This window comes from Phascolarctos cinereus, unplaced genomic scaffold, assembly GCF_003287225.1.
Source record: "Phascolarctos cinereus isolate Bilbo 61053 unplaced genomic scaffold, phaCin_HiC Scaffold_5;HRSCAF=322, whole genome shotgun sequence".
Lineage (NCBI taxonomy): Eukaryota > Metazoa > Chordata > Mammalia > Diprotodontia > Phascolarctidae > Phascolarctos > Phascolarctos cinereus.
Window position 1 is genome coordinate 149,267,672 of NW_027555958.1, and position 14,553 is coordinate 149,282,224.

Here is a 14,553-nt window from a genome sequence, read left to right on the forward strand (position 1 = left end):
CTTGGCCTGTGACCTATAACCATAAGTAGTACCATTGCTTCCAGAATGTATTTGTTAATCAACATCCCTGTGACTTCACTCACCTTCCCTGTGGTTTCCCAGACCAAAATACATTTCCTTGGCCACCATTCTCCTGTAACTCTTACCTTGCCCGATTAGAATGTAAGCTTCTTAAAATGAATGTCTCATATACATATTTGTATTGCCAGTCTTTAGGGCTGTGCTTGGTGAACCACTTAATAAATGCTTTTCATTTGTTCATTCATTGTACACTTGAGGTCTTTTCTGTGTAGAGAATTTTTAAATTTCTGCAAGCAGCAATAGCATGGTCATTTTGTACCTGAAATAAAAAATCCAAATGACTTGTTAATTTTCTTCTCAATTAAAAGAATTAATATTATATATGGTATTAAAAATGGAAAGTGAAGCTATTCCAAGAGAAGCCCAACTTATAATTCTGCAGAAGTGGTAATTCAAATCAGGCTTGAGTGCACAGGATAAAATCTCTATTGTATGATATGCTTTCTCAAATGCTTTTATTTATGGAATGACATACATGCATTCATTTATACTTTTTTATAGGACCATCTAAAATGAAGTAAAATAGACCTACTTCTTTGCCATCCTGTCATAGAGACCTTGCAACTTCTGGTCTTTTTCTTCCTTTGTTGCATGTTTTTTACTCTCTAATTACTTTCTTGTGATTTCCTAGGGAACATGTATTCTTTGACTACCTGATTTAGATTTAAACATTAAAAAATTCAGTAAGAGGAATTTGCAATAATATTTGTTGAGCTCTCCCAGCTTCTCAGTTCTGTGAAAGCAAAATTTTCTGTTACATTGCCCACTAATAAAGGATACCTGGTTTTTTGTTTTTGTGGTTTTTCATTTTTCATTCCTGTTTTCCCAATTCTATTTTACAACATTTGCTCTAAGATAATTATATATTAAGTTATTTTTTAAGTGTCTGCTTTGTGCATTGTACTTGTCTGGGTAATGGTGTAGGGGGAGGGGTACAAAAATACTTTTAAATTGTTTTACTAGGGCTAAACCATGAGCAATTATTTTTCCAAACTATAACTGCCTTTCTAAATCCTTTACTTGTACACTGATAAGCTGAAAAACATTCAGAGAAGAACATTTATAATGGTGAATGAGTTGAATCTATATTACATGAGGATCAGCTGAAGGAACCTAGAGCATTTAGCCTAGAGCAGAGCAGATCAAAGGGAACCTGAGAGCCATCTTCAAGTATTTGAGTGGTTGTCATATGGAAGAGGGATTTAGACTCATTCTGCTTGTCCCTTGAGGACAGAAATAGGAATGATAGGTAGAGGAAGACACAAAAAGTCAAAATTTAATTTTGATGTCAAGGAAAATTTCCTAATAAATTAGTAGAATAGGCTGTTTCAAAATGTATTGAGATTCTCCTCACTGGACATCTTCAAATAGAATCTGTATGTCCATATGTTGAGTGTGTTGTAGAGGGTAATTATTTGTGTGTGGGTTGGGCTAAGTGACCACTGTGGTACCTTCCATCTCTTAAATTCTGTGTTTTGGGGGGGGGGGTTAAGCCCTGTACTATGTTATGAAATATACAGGTGGCACATGTCATAAAATTCACTTTGTAGTTGTATCTTACTGCCTGCTTTGAATGACATGGTCATCAAGATTCTGCTACTAGGATCTTTGAAGTTTTCCATAACTAAAACATGTTTTTTCTTACTGTTTTTCATCTTAGGCCAGAAGACTTGTCTTCATCTGCATGGCATCTTTCCTTACCTCTATGTGCCATATGATGGATGTGGACAGCAGCCAGAAAGATATCTCCGTCAAATGGCAGTCAGTATAGACAGAGCACTTAATGTGGCTTTAGGCAGCCCATCTTCCACCGTTCAGCATGTGTTCAAAGTGTCATTAGTATCTGGAATGTAAGTATATGTTAGACATTTTTTTAGTCTTCCATTGACTTATTTCATGTCAATTTTACACAAAGAGAAAGTTATATTCAATTTAAATTTAGACTCAGGGTTACAAAATGTTTTACTCTTGACTGGTATTTGTATGTTACATCTAGGGCAAGTCAGTCAAGTTACCCTCTTTGCTTTGATTTTTCAGTGTTTGTTGCAGAAATTGTAATTAGTCATGTGATAGCATTGTTTTATTCTTATGCTTTTTGTTTTGCTTTCTGGGATCAAAGCAATGAATTTTAGAAGATATAGCATGGAGAGATAAGGATCTTTCCTGATCTCACAATGCCAACAGTTATCTTGACGCTAAATATGATCATCATCTTTAATTTTCTATTGCTTTAAATGCACTACTCTACCTGTAGGTGTAATTAGGGATCTTTTTGAGACCTTTACAGGAAAATTAATTCTGTAATCATGTTGATTTTTTTTTCTATTCTGTTATCCATTATACCATTAACATAAAATTGGCAGTTGATTATCAGAAATGAATAGTTTCAAAATTCATTTTACATTATCCTGCTTCAGGCCTTCATTTTCTTTTGCCTTGTTTAGTATAATAGCCTAATATGTGTTCTCCTTGCCTCCAGTCTTTTCTCTTTTCCAATCCTTCCTTAATATATTTCCCAAAATAATCTTTCTAATATTTTAATACACTGGCCTGCCTATGTTCTTACTGTACTTTAAAAAACAAACGGAAAACCTTCAGTGGCTCCTTGTTCCATGAAGGATGAAATGTCAGCTTCTTATCCTAGATTTCAAGGCTCTCCAAGCCAACATTACAGCTTTTTTTCACCCTACTCCCCTTACTCACAAATGAATAACATTTTTCATGTAATGGCTTAGAGAGACATTCACATGGAGCACTAGCCAGCAGTTGGTGATGCAGTTCAGAAAAGACATTTGGGCTGTATATAGGGATTAGGAAGTAATCGGCATAGAATTAATCATTGAAACAGTAGTGTTTTGAGGGAGGGAGAGTTCAGATGAAAAGCTTCAGTCCACACAGAGATAGTTTTAAGAAATGTTGTTGCTATTCATAAGGAGAGGAAGAGAATGTCTGCTTGCAAGAACAGTCTCTATGTTCAACATCTGTGTCCACGGGGGCAGCACATGGGTCAAACTTACATGTTGTTTGAGATAAAATGGCTAGTATGATACCAACAGGAGAGTGTTCTCTCTTCTGGAAGACCAGTAAAATGGGGGTATTTTCTAAATTACCTGATAATAAGGAGTAAGGAATAAAGAGCAGGGAATTAGGGAACTTAACCCTAATGGTACCATCCCAACAAGAGGCTGAAAAGGGGCAGTGGCGGGGAGGGGTGGGGCGCGCTACCAGTTGAACTAGTTAGATTGAGTTAGATCACTGAGGAAGTATAAAAAGAAAAGAGAAACAGGCAAATAGGAAAGAGTTTTGTAATAAACTCACATTAAGGTGAGCAAGTGATAAATGATGATGATTCAGCAAGGGAGACTGAGTTAGAGTGGTCAGAAGAACCAGAAAACTATCGCAAAAGCCAAGGGAGGTGAAAGTTTTCAGAAGGTTATGGTAGATGAAGACTGAAGAAATTAGCAATTAAGAAATTGTTGGGAGCATGGGAGAGAAAAAATGTGAGTTGAATGTTGAGGTCAGAATCCTGATTGCAAGAGGCTAAGAAGCAATCAGGAGGTAAAAAAGTATAGGTGCACTCTTTTCTAGGAAGTGGCTATAAAAGGAAAATGAACTATAGCTTAATGGGATAGTGGAAGATTTTTGTTTTAAGAATGGGGAAATCTGAACAGATTTGTGGGCAGCTGGGATGAAACCAATAGATAAAAGTTATTAAAGATGAGAGGAAATAATTGAAGAGACAAGCTTTCAGAGGAGACTGGAAGGGATAGAATTGAGGGACAAAGTAGAGGTTTGGGCCTTGGCAAGGAGGTGGTTCACCTTATTCAGAGTTTGGAACAAAAGAAGATGAAAAGAGAGACATCATAAAAGTGTTTTGAAATACAGAGTAAGTGACAAGAAAGGAGCTCACAGTAAATTACTGCTGAGAGGAAAAGGGCAGAAAAGAGTATGCAGGGAACTTGAGAAGAGGAAGAAAAGTTTTGGAACAAACTCTTTAGGGAATACTGCAGAGAGTTCATCAGGGAAGAATAAAAAGGTCTAAGTGTAGAAATGAATGTTCTGTTGAGAATAGAAAACATAAGTATGTAGTGAAATCAGTCAGTAGAGTTCAGTGACTTCCTGCAGTGGCTTGGAGAAGGTAGATGCTGTAGGGGATGAAGAGTTGCAGTTTGACAGGATGTTATTAGCAAGGAGTAAGGGGTTCCACAGGTAAAGGAGAATGTATAATTGAATTAGTCCATCATAGGATGAAGACTAATGAGTGGAGGAAAGTGAAGACAGAAGAGGAGTGAGGGACTGAGATAATAAAGAGGCATAGAGGGCCTGGAGATCACTAGGACAATTACAAATTAGTTTAGGAGACAGGAAGAGATAAGAAAGGATAGGAAGTTATGAGAGAGGGGAATTGTAGGATCAAGGAGGTAACACTGTCATAAGTGATAATGAGATCTAAGACCAAGGGTGTACAAACAATGAGAGCCAAATCCAGTCTATGAGCTAAGAATAATTTTTACATTTTTAGATATAATAAAACTTAGTTTAAAAACTTAGAATTTTTTTAACTAGCAAACTGGGGGAGAGAACCATGGATTGCTGGCCTCATTTCTAAGCTGTAATCATCCCTGTGGAAAGCTAAGACAGAATGAAGAAACAAATTAGAAGAGAGAAAGAAGAAAGGAAGACCGAACTAGATTCTGAACTCCTTGAAAATTAGGCAGAATGTCCTGAAGGCTGATGGATGCCTCGCACCAAGGATCTAGGCAGTGTGATTTCAACAGATGAAATGAACCTGAAAGAATGAGACTTCTGCTAGGGATGATGACAAAGGAAGGATCTAGAAGTAGCATTGAGAAGTAAGAAGTGTACCTATTTTTCCTAGTACCTGATGTTTTGTTGGTATGAGAGAAGAGATGTTTAATACTGGAAAAGGTGGCCAGAGAGCACATATCTTCTAGAGAAAGCAAAGTTTCAGTTGGTACAAAGAGATGGAAAGATTGTGGGAAGAAGAGGTCTAGACTGAACAGAAATTTGTTGATGATATATTGCGAATTCCAGAAGGAATAACACAAAGGAAAGGGCGGAGTATAGGCATTAGGGAGTGGTAGAACACAGATAGCCTTACCACACTCTACCTTGTGTCATACGTATTTATGAACATGATTTATCCCTTCTATAACACTGTACTGAGATTTGGGAGACTTTGGTTTGAATCTGCCTTAGATGTATACTACCTCTGTAACTCTGGGCAAATCATTTAATCCCTCTGGGTCTCTGTTTCCTCATCTATAAAACGAAGGCTTGGACTTGATAACCTCTCAGATCTCTTTGGGTTCTAAACCTATGGTACTGTGACACTGTTGCCTCATTGTGAAGTGGAGGTGGACCCAGCTTCTCAAAGATTTTGTCAACAGAGCACAAATGTTGGCAGATTTTACCATTCCAGAAAGTTAAGCAGTATGGTCCATGCCACAGATTGTGTCTGCTTTCCAAGGACCAGCCTAGCAAACTATCATACCAGTAAGCAACAGTGATACTATCAGAGGAACTGAGTTACATCAGTCTGATTTTTTTCTATAAACAAAACTAGAAGGCAAAAGGATAATGTAGCTAAACAGAAGGATGAAGCAAATAAAGGAGTTGGTGGAATTGATTTTATTGTCTATCCTAAGGCACCAAGAAATTTCATTTCATGGGACATTTAGTTATTTTGTATGGCATTGCTCATGATAAATGTTTTCAAGAAGGACCATCTTGAAAATAATTGTACTTTATATAACCCTTCCTTCCCTTGTTGCAAAAGATAAAGAGGTAGAGAAATTTTATGAAACACTAAATAAGACCCTTCAAAGTTACTCAGTGACTTCATAGGAAAGTGGGCATAGGGGAAGATAGCAAAAAATATTTTCTAAAGTATAGTTCAAGAGTAAAGAATGATAGATAGAATGACAGAGCATTTATTAAACATTTGCTATGTGCCGGGCACTGTAAGCCCCAAGGCTACAAAAACAAGCAAGCAAGACAGTCCCTACCTTCAAGGAGCTTACATTCTAATGGGGAAGGGGGAAAACATCCCATAAAGAGGTTCTAGGAAGTGGATGTATATCTCTGTGTGTGGTTTGGGGGGGGGGGTGATATGGAGACAGGAAGTGTCATTGAGAGCTGGCCCTTGTAAGATAAGGCTATCAGACCTGGAGGTGGAGATGAATGGCAGAAGGTTTTAAGAATACTCTTCTAAGTCTACAGCCATGTTCCTATGATTCCTTTTCCTTTTTACTCATGGTATATGTTTAGATTCTTGAAATGACTTTATGGGCTTGACTTAAATGAATTGACATGCATAATTATTTGTAATCATATGGAAAGACTTAAAGATTGTCAATCATCATTGATTAACATGTTCCCACACTTTCATAGCCTCTCCCTTCCAGTGATTCTGAACTCTCAAAATGTCATTGTAAAAACCCTGTTGCCCATTCTCCACTGTTGGCTCCCTTGTTCCCATTCCCTTCAATATAAACCACCTCCAACAAGCCACTCAAGATCTACCTCCCCCTTCCACTGTTCTTTCTGGAATGCCTGTTCCATTTATAACAAATTTACTTTCATTTTAATCCTTTTCCTTTCTCAGTCCTTCCATCTTTTTGCATTCACTGAGACTTGTCTCCATACTGATGGCCAGCATACCTGGCCACCCTTTCCTGATTGCTCTTTCATTCATATTCCCTAATTCACTGGTCGTGACAGAGGAGACAGAGTATTCTTTTCTCCCCATTGCCACTCACAGGCTTTCCTTCTGTCAGTCATTTAGTAACCTCTCTTTTGAGGTTCATTGAATCCATGTTTATCACTCAAGTGAAATTCTGGTGGCTATTATCTACCAACCTCCAAGACTCCTTTCTTCTTTAGGATTTCAATACCTTATCTTTCTAGGGCCTGATCTTAGTGACACTTCCTATCTCCATATTATCCCCCATTCCTTCCAAGAGCTACACGCAGAGATACACATCCTCTTTCTAGAAGCTCTTTACGGGCAGTTCCCCACCCCCCACCCCGTTAGAACGTAAGCTCCTTGATGGACTGTCTTGCTCCCTTGTTTTTGAAGCCTTGAAGCTTAGCACGGGGCCTGCCACATAGTCTTTCTCTTCTCCCCAACTCCTGTCTCCATACTAAAGGATTTCAGTATACATGTTGATATTCCCTCAAACACTAATTTCTTTATTCCTCAAATTAGAAATTTCCCATGACCCACTCCTTCATTTTATCTTAGCTACACATAGTCTTGCTTATAGCCTTGATTTTGCAATCATTCACAAGTGTTCCATTTCCATGTTCATAAACTCTGAAATTCCTCTATCTGATCATAATTTTTTATCATCTTTCCCTCTACCTTATGACCATTTTGTGACTTGTTCTTGTCTTCCATATGACCTCCAATCTCTCAACTCTTCATTTCTTTCCTAGGCCATCACCCTTACAGTGTCTACACTCTCTTACCTTCCACATCTTGACCCTTTGATGAACCAGTTCTACTCTACCCTCTTTTCTTGAGTGCCTTGACTCCTTATTTCATCATCAATCTTGCCTTGCCAAGGGCAGAATTATTCCTGCTGTCTTCTATCTTTACTACTTCCTTTACATGCTACTGAATGAAGCTGGAAAAAATCATGACAACATGATGACTGGGTCTACTACAAGTTTTATGTTACATAATCTCAACTGAGTAGTCACAGCAGCAAGGCAATTCTTTTACACTTCCCTAATTTGTTCATTATCCACTCACCATAAAACCCTTTCTCTCATTTTCCTCAAACTGCCAGTTTTTCTTTCTCCCATCTTGGCTGAGGATTTTGCCTCATATGTCACTGGGGACAAAAAAAAAAACAAGGCCTTTCACTGAGATACCATTTCCTTCTTCCCTCATCTCACATGTGTAAGAGACTTTCTTCCACTCTCCTCCATCACTCCTGTCTCAAATGAAGAGGCAAGATGTATACTAATGATCCCATTCCATCCATTCTTCTCCAGAAGATTGCCCCCTGTATTATCTACAGCCTCTCTCTAATCTTAAGTCTCTGCTAGTCTACTGGCTGCCTCCCTGCTGCTTACAAGTATGCACATGTCTATACATTGTCCTCAAAAAAACCCTCATTGAATGCTTCCCTTATAGCTGTCACCTTATATCTCTCTTTCTTTTCATGGCTCAGTTCCTTCAGAAGGCCATTTATGATAAATGCCTCTACTTCTCACTCTCTTTTTAATTTTTTGTAGTATGACTTCTGAACTCAGACCTCATCATTCAAATACTCTCTCCAAAATTTCCATTGATCTTTAAATTACTAAACCTAAGGCCTTTTCTCAGTTCTCATTCTAATCAACTTTTCTTCACCTTTTGACACTCTCCATCACTCTCTTATCCTTGATATAGTCTCTTTTGATCATTCTTCATTTAGGTTGCATCTGCTAACTGTAGGTATCTCCAAAGCTCTGACCTAAAACCTGACCTCTCCCCTCCCCTTCCCTTCCTTCCCCTTCTCTTCTCTCCCCTCTTCTTTCCTTTCTTCTTCTCTTCTCTCCTCTTCTTACACTATTTTGCTTAGAGATTTCATCATTTCCCATGGATTTAATTATCATCTCAAAGAAGATGATTCCCAGTTCTGTTTATCCACCCCTTACCTCTTTCCTGACTTCCAGTCTCCATCTCCAACTGTCTATTGAAATGGAAGATCTGTAGATATCTTAATCTCAGCATGTCCAGAACTGAATCTATTGTCCTTCCCCCCAAAACCTTCTCTCTTCTCTGCTTTTTTTTTTTTAACTATTACTGTTGAGGGCACCACTATCCTCCCAATTACTCAGGCTCATAATTTAGGAGTCATCCTCAACTGCTCACTGTCTCTCACCCCCTTTATCCAGTATATTACCAAGTCCTATTGTTTCCTAACATCTCTCACGAAATGCCTGGACGCTTTATATGAAGAAATCATATGAAATTGATATATTTTTAGAACCAGAAGACAAAATTAGAAAGAATCCACCAGTTCTTGGACAAAATCTCAAATGAAAACCCCCGGGGAATATCTTCCAGAATTCAGAGTTTCCATATCAGAGGGGAAAAAATATTGCAAGAAGTGATAAAGAAAAATATCAAGTACCGAAAAAGTACAGTTAGAATCATACAAGATATACAGCAACTATCATAATGGAGAAAAAAAATCTTGAAATACAATGTTATAGTAAAATACAAGGTAAAAAGATACAGACTTACAACCAAGAATAATTTGACTTCAGTGAGAAGAGAGAAAGTAGAGGCAATGGATATAAACAACCTTTTCTGGGTTTTTGACTATGAGCAGAACTATAGGACAATAGCTTACAGATATTGTTAGGGTCTAATGAAGATTTTAGAAGGATTAGGTCACTTAGACATGTTTATTTTGTATATATTTGTTTACATGTTGTCTCCTTCATGAGATTATAAGCTTCTTCAGGGCAGGAGCTGTCTTTTGCCTCTTTCTTGTATCCTCATTGCTTAGCACAGTGCCTGGAACATAGTAGGTGCTTAATAAATGTTTATTGATTGATTGGAATAGGAAGGAAAACAGTAGAGGAAGAGGTTAAAGATTTGGGAGAGGAGGCATTCTTGAAGTTGCAATCTCCTAGGCACAACAGAAGGATATTGGATCAAAGGCACATGTAGAGAGGTTGGTGCTAGTACAGACAGATTACAATTTGTTAAGCATTTAGCTTCGTTCCAAGCACTGTGCTGAGCACTGGGAATATAAATAAAGCAATAAAAAGTATCTTCCCTTAAGAAGCTTACATTCTATGGAAGCAGATAACACATTAAAGGGAGCTGAAGAATATGGGGAAGAGCAGTGGATTGAAGAAGGAAAGGGGCAAATACTGTTGGGGAGGAGGTAAAAAAGTCCAGATAGTAAGGAGTGGAGCCCGGAATGAAATATGGCCTGAACATTCCATGAAATGTAAGTCCATGCCAGGGATTTATCAATCAGAAGAGAAGACTATAGGGTAGAGACATCATCAGAGTGAGAAGGCTACTGGCTGGGAGGTGGAAAAATCCAAACAGTAAGTAGTAGAACCAGGAGCAAAGTATACAAGTAGCCAAATTTGAATATTTCTTTATAATAATTTGTTAATTTGAATCTTGTATGGGTTTTCTTATAAAATTATATGTACTGTAGAAATACACCATTAGTAGTTCTTGTTATATGGTATGCTAGGAATAAAGTTTTTAAAGTTTACTTTGCCACCAATGTGGTCCATACTAACAAAGTATTTGTGGATTTGGTAAAATTTGGTTGTGTTTTTTTGTTTGTTTGTTTTTTGTGAGGCAATCAGGATTAAGTGACTTGCCCAGGGTCACACAGCTAATAAGTGTCAGGCATCTGAGGTCAGATTTGAACTCAGGTCCTCCTGACTCCAAGGCCAGAGCTATCTGCTGTCCAGGTGCCCCCCAGATTTGGTAAATTTGATACTTAACTGGAAGGCTTCGTTAAGTCTATTATACTGTCAGGAAAGGAATTTGGGAAGAATTAAGCTCTCCTAGTGTGATAAGCATATTTCTTCATTATTTTATAATGAGAATAATTTGAATGTCTGTTTTCTTCTATTTCAGGCCTTTTTATGGTTATCATGAGAAGGAGAGACACTTTATGAAGATTTATCTTTATAATCCTGCAATGGTGAAAAGGTACAGAAATAGTGAAATTAGAAACTAGATAGTTTTAATAATAATAAAGTATTAATGCATCAAGGAACTGTTACTTTGTTCATGTGGGAACTTTTCCCACTGAATCAGATACCAATCTGATTAGAGCTTATAATCTTAGAGAGATGAAGTTCAGAAGAAGTTAAGTGAGGTGCCCATGGTCACAAAGGTAGTGTCATAGGCAGTATTTGAACCATTTTAAGCTCTTAACAACCTGGCTTTCTGCCACCTTTCCAATCTGCTCATACCTGGCTCATTCCCATGTACCATGTATTCTGCAATCCAGTCACATTGGTATCTTTGCTGTTTCAAGACCCTCTTTCTTTGAGCTCCAGGCATTTTTAGTGGCTATTTCCCATGCATAAAAGACTTTCCTTCTCATCACCACCTCCTGGCTTCCCTGGCTTCCTTTGAAACCCTACATAAAATCCCATCTGCTACGAGAAATCATTGTCAATCCCCTTTAATTCCAGTGCTTTATATTTCCCAGTTATCCTCTATGTAGCTTATTTGTGCATAGTTGTTTGCATGTTATCTCTCTTATTAGGTTGTCCTTGAGAGTAGGGGTTGTTTTACCTTTCTTTGTATTCCAAGTGCTTAGCATAGTGCCTGGCACATAGATGGTACTCAGTAAATGTTTATTGACTAACTGATGCCAAGTCCAGCACTATCCACTATGCCAAACTGTCTCATTAACATTCATAATAATAAAATACAAAAGGAAGACCATATACTTTGTCATGATTAATGAATAGCAATAGTTAATAAGTTTGCATGTCATATATACTGCTGATCTTATAACTATAAATACATAATAACCAGTCAACTAGCATTTATTAAGTTCTTACTGTGTGCCAAGAACTTTAAGTGCTTGGGATATAAAGAAAGGCAAAAAACAGTCTCTTATTCTCAAGTAGCTCAGTCTAATGAAAAACATGCAATAGTATTCAAGGACCAGTAATCCAGTGCTTGCCCACTTTGCACAGTGGAGAGAATTTGAGGTAAATAGGATTAGTCATGTTAATAAAATTATTCTCTCTTTATTGTTTGCTCCAAATACTCCTTCCATTTTCCAGTCTTAAATTTTAGAATAGGTTTTTCTAGCCTTTATGCCCGGTGTGTTTCTCAAAATAAGCCCAAAGGACCAGCCTTGAAGTTAACTTAGAATGAACAGACTCATTGCTCTTGAAAGTCATTTCTGCTCTTTAGGCTATCTACATTGCAGTCTTTTCAGTGTAGTAGATGTTCACCATTTCTGAAACTTTGAACTAGAGTTTTAGTTCTCTGGGTGATCTTTAGGTCTAAGAAGGAAGTCACAAAATCTTCTAGACTGGTATTAAGCTAGTTTATGTTTATAATAACAGTTTTGACTATATTTCCTGGCAGGAATTTATAAATTTAACTCTTTTATTCCTCATTGCTATCTAACCAGAAAAACTTTTTAAAAAAAATGTAAGTGGAAGCTATTTTCCCCTTTTAAAATGATGAGGATTTTTTATTTCTCCCTCAGAGGCAAGTGGAAATGAGGTAGGAAAAGGGGTGGGAGGGATAGGTATTCTTTTGCCCTGCCAAAGTGGTTCATGGAACAAATTTTTTTTTTAATATTTTCTTTAATACCAGTATTATATAATGTTTAATTTGTTATAAATAACTTCTGGAGTTAAGTGATTAAGTGTATCTTCTGCTTAATTTTGAGTGCTTAATTATTTTTTCTGTAAACAAAACTATTCAGATCAAATTACTTTGAGACAAGAAAGGTAATAGTCTTTTTAAGGTTGGACCATTTCCCTTTTTGTTAGCTCTGGTGTTTATACTATTTCTAAATATAAGTTTCATTATTAAGTCATTTTTAAAGGATTTTATAAATTCTTAAATTAAGGAAGGAAATACTTTTTGAGTTAGCCAAGCTAAACATATTTGTTCAGATTCTTCCTAAGCAAAATCTATTAGCTGAAAATAACAAATAACATCAGCTGAGTGTTTTTGTCATTCTTTCATGCTTTTTATATAATCTTTGCAGTGTCATACATAAAATACACATTAAATTTTGTAAAGAACTGAGTGATTGTATCCTTTCAAATATAGAGCTCCTTTCAGAAAAGGCCAGTTATTTTGTTTAATAAGATTTCACTTTTGATTAAATAAAAATAGTAAAATGTTTAAAAAAAACATTGATTGCCAGTGTGCTGTATTACATTCATTTTTCTTAATTTGCATAATTGCCCCATTGCTAAAACAAATGATGTAATTCCTTTGGATTTCTATTCAGGTATGGATTGAACAGGATGATCTCTGAGGTACCTCCCAACTCTGTTATTGTAGGATAAGAAGGAAGTGCAAAGAACACTGAATTTAGAAACAGAGCTTGGGTTTGAATCCCAGTTTTGCTCTTTATTGAACATAGGATTTTGAGCAAATCACTTAACCTTCCTCGGCTTCAGTTACCTCATCAACAAAATAAGAGAGTTGTATGAGATGATTGTTAATATTTCATCTAGGTCTGAATCTACAACTCTATGCTTCTCTGCCATAAATCAGTATTTTATTCTTCACTTCAGGATATGTGAACTTTTGCAAAGTGGAGCCATAATGAATAAATATTACCAGCCTCATGAAGCGCATATTCCCTACCTCCTCCAACTCTTCATTGACTACAATCTATACGGAATGAATTTAATTAACCTGGCTGCTGTCAGGTTCCGGAAAGTGAAAAGAAAAAGTAAGATTCATTTCCTAAATTTAAATTCTGCTTATAAAGTTTTTAAACTTTTGTGTTTGTCTGTAATAGTCTTTGCCATGGAAGCAGGACTATGGAAATAGCTTAGAAATAATAAAATGTCTGTTTGTATACTAGTTTTTCTGCTTTCAACAAGTATCATACTAAGTAGTAGGCCCCAAAGTATTCAAAATAAACAGTCACTATTGTTCTTGTCCTTAAGGGGCCTACAGTTTATTTGGGCACACAAAATATATGCTATAAAATGTAATATTTGCATAATATATGAGCAGAAAACAATACAGTACAAACTGAGTAAATGAATAAAAGAGTAATTGAAGTTAGAGGTTCTTAATCAAGGAAAGCATCGTGGAAGACATGAGTTGTTAACTGGATTTTGAAAATTCTGGGCCTGAGTTGGTAGGAAAGAGAGGCCATTCCAGGGCATTCAAGAGAACCCTTCAAAGCTCAGTTCAAATGCCACTTCCCATAAGGGAATTTTCCTAATTCCCCCATTGGATTACTCCCCCACTGAAATTTCTTTATATTTGTTTTATTTTATATGTTTTGTATTTACTTATCTTTGTGCACGTTGTTTCTTTCCAATAAAAAGTAAGATCTTTGAAGGCAAAAGGTATTTTGTTTCCATCCTTATATCCCTGGAATTTAGCAGATGCCTAAAATGTTTTTTCGGTTGAATTGAACTGAATTAAATTAAGTTGAAGACATAACAGTGCAGAATTGGTTTAGTACAAATTCACACTCTATAACTTCAACCTTGCTATTACTGCTAATTGACAATCCTTCTATTCATCTCTGTCTACTCTTGTCCTCATTCTTGGTAATAGCCATTTCTGGTCTATTCCCTTCTTCAAGTCACTAGATTCCACCTCCCCTGTTCTAACTTTTGCTAGATAATTTCAACTTCTACTTCACTAAAAATGTTAAAGTTACCCAGTATGAATTTTCTAATTCCTGTTATGCATATTATGTTCATGCATAGTTAACTTACACTCTGAAAGATCAA

General features: G+C 36.7%; 1 protein-coding gene across 1 annotated transcript in view; it reads left to right on the forward strand.

The window, feature by feature from the left end:
• REV3L (REV3 like, DNA directed polymerase zeta catalytic subunit) overlaps positions 1–14,553 on the forward strand; it is a 253,112-nt gene that overhangs the window by 110,833 nt on the left and 127,726 nt on the right. Inside the window, 3 exon segments of the mRNA XM_021008089.2 lie at positions 1,742–1,931; positions 10,718–10,792; positions 13,369–13,529. Of these exon segments, the coding sequence (XP_020863748.1) occupies positions 1,742–1,931; positions 10,718–10,792; positions 13,369–13,529 (426 nt within the window).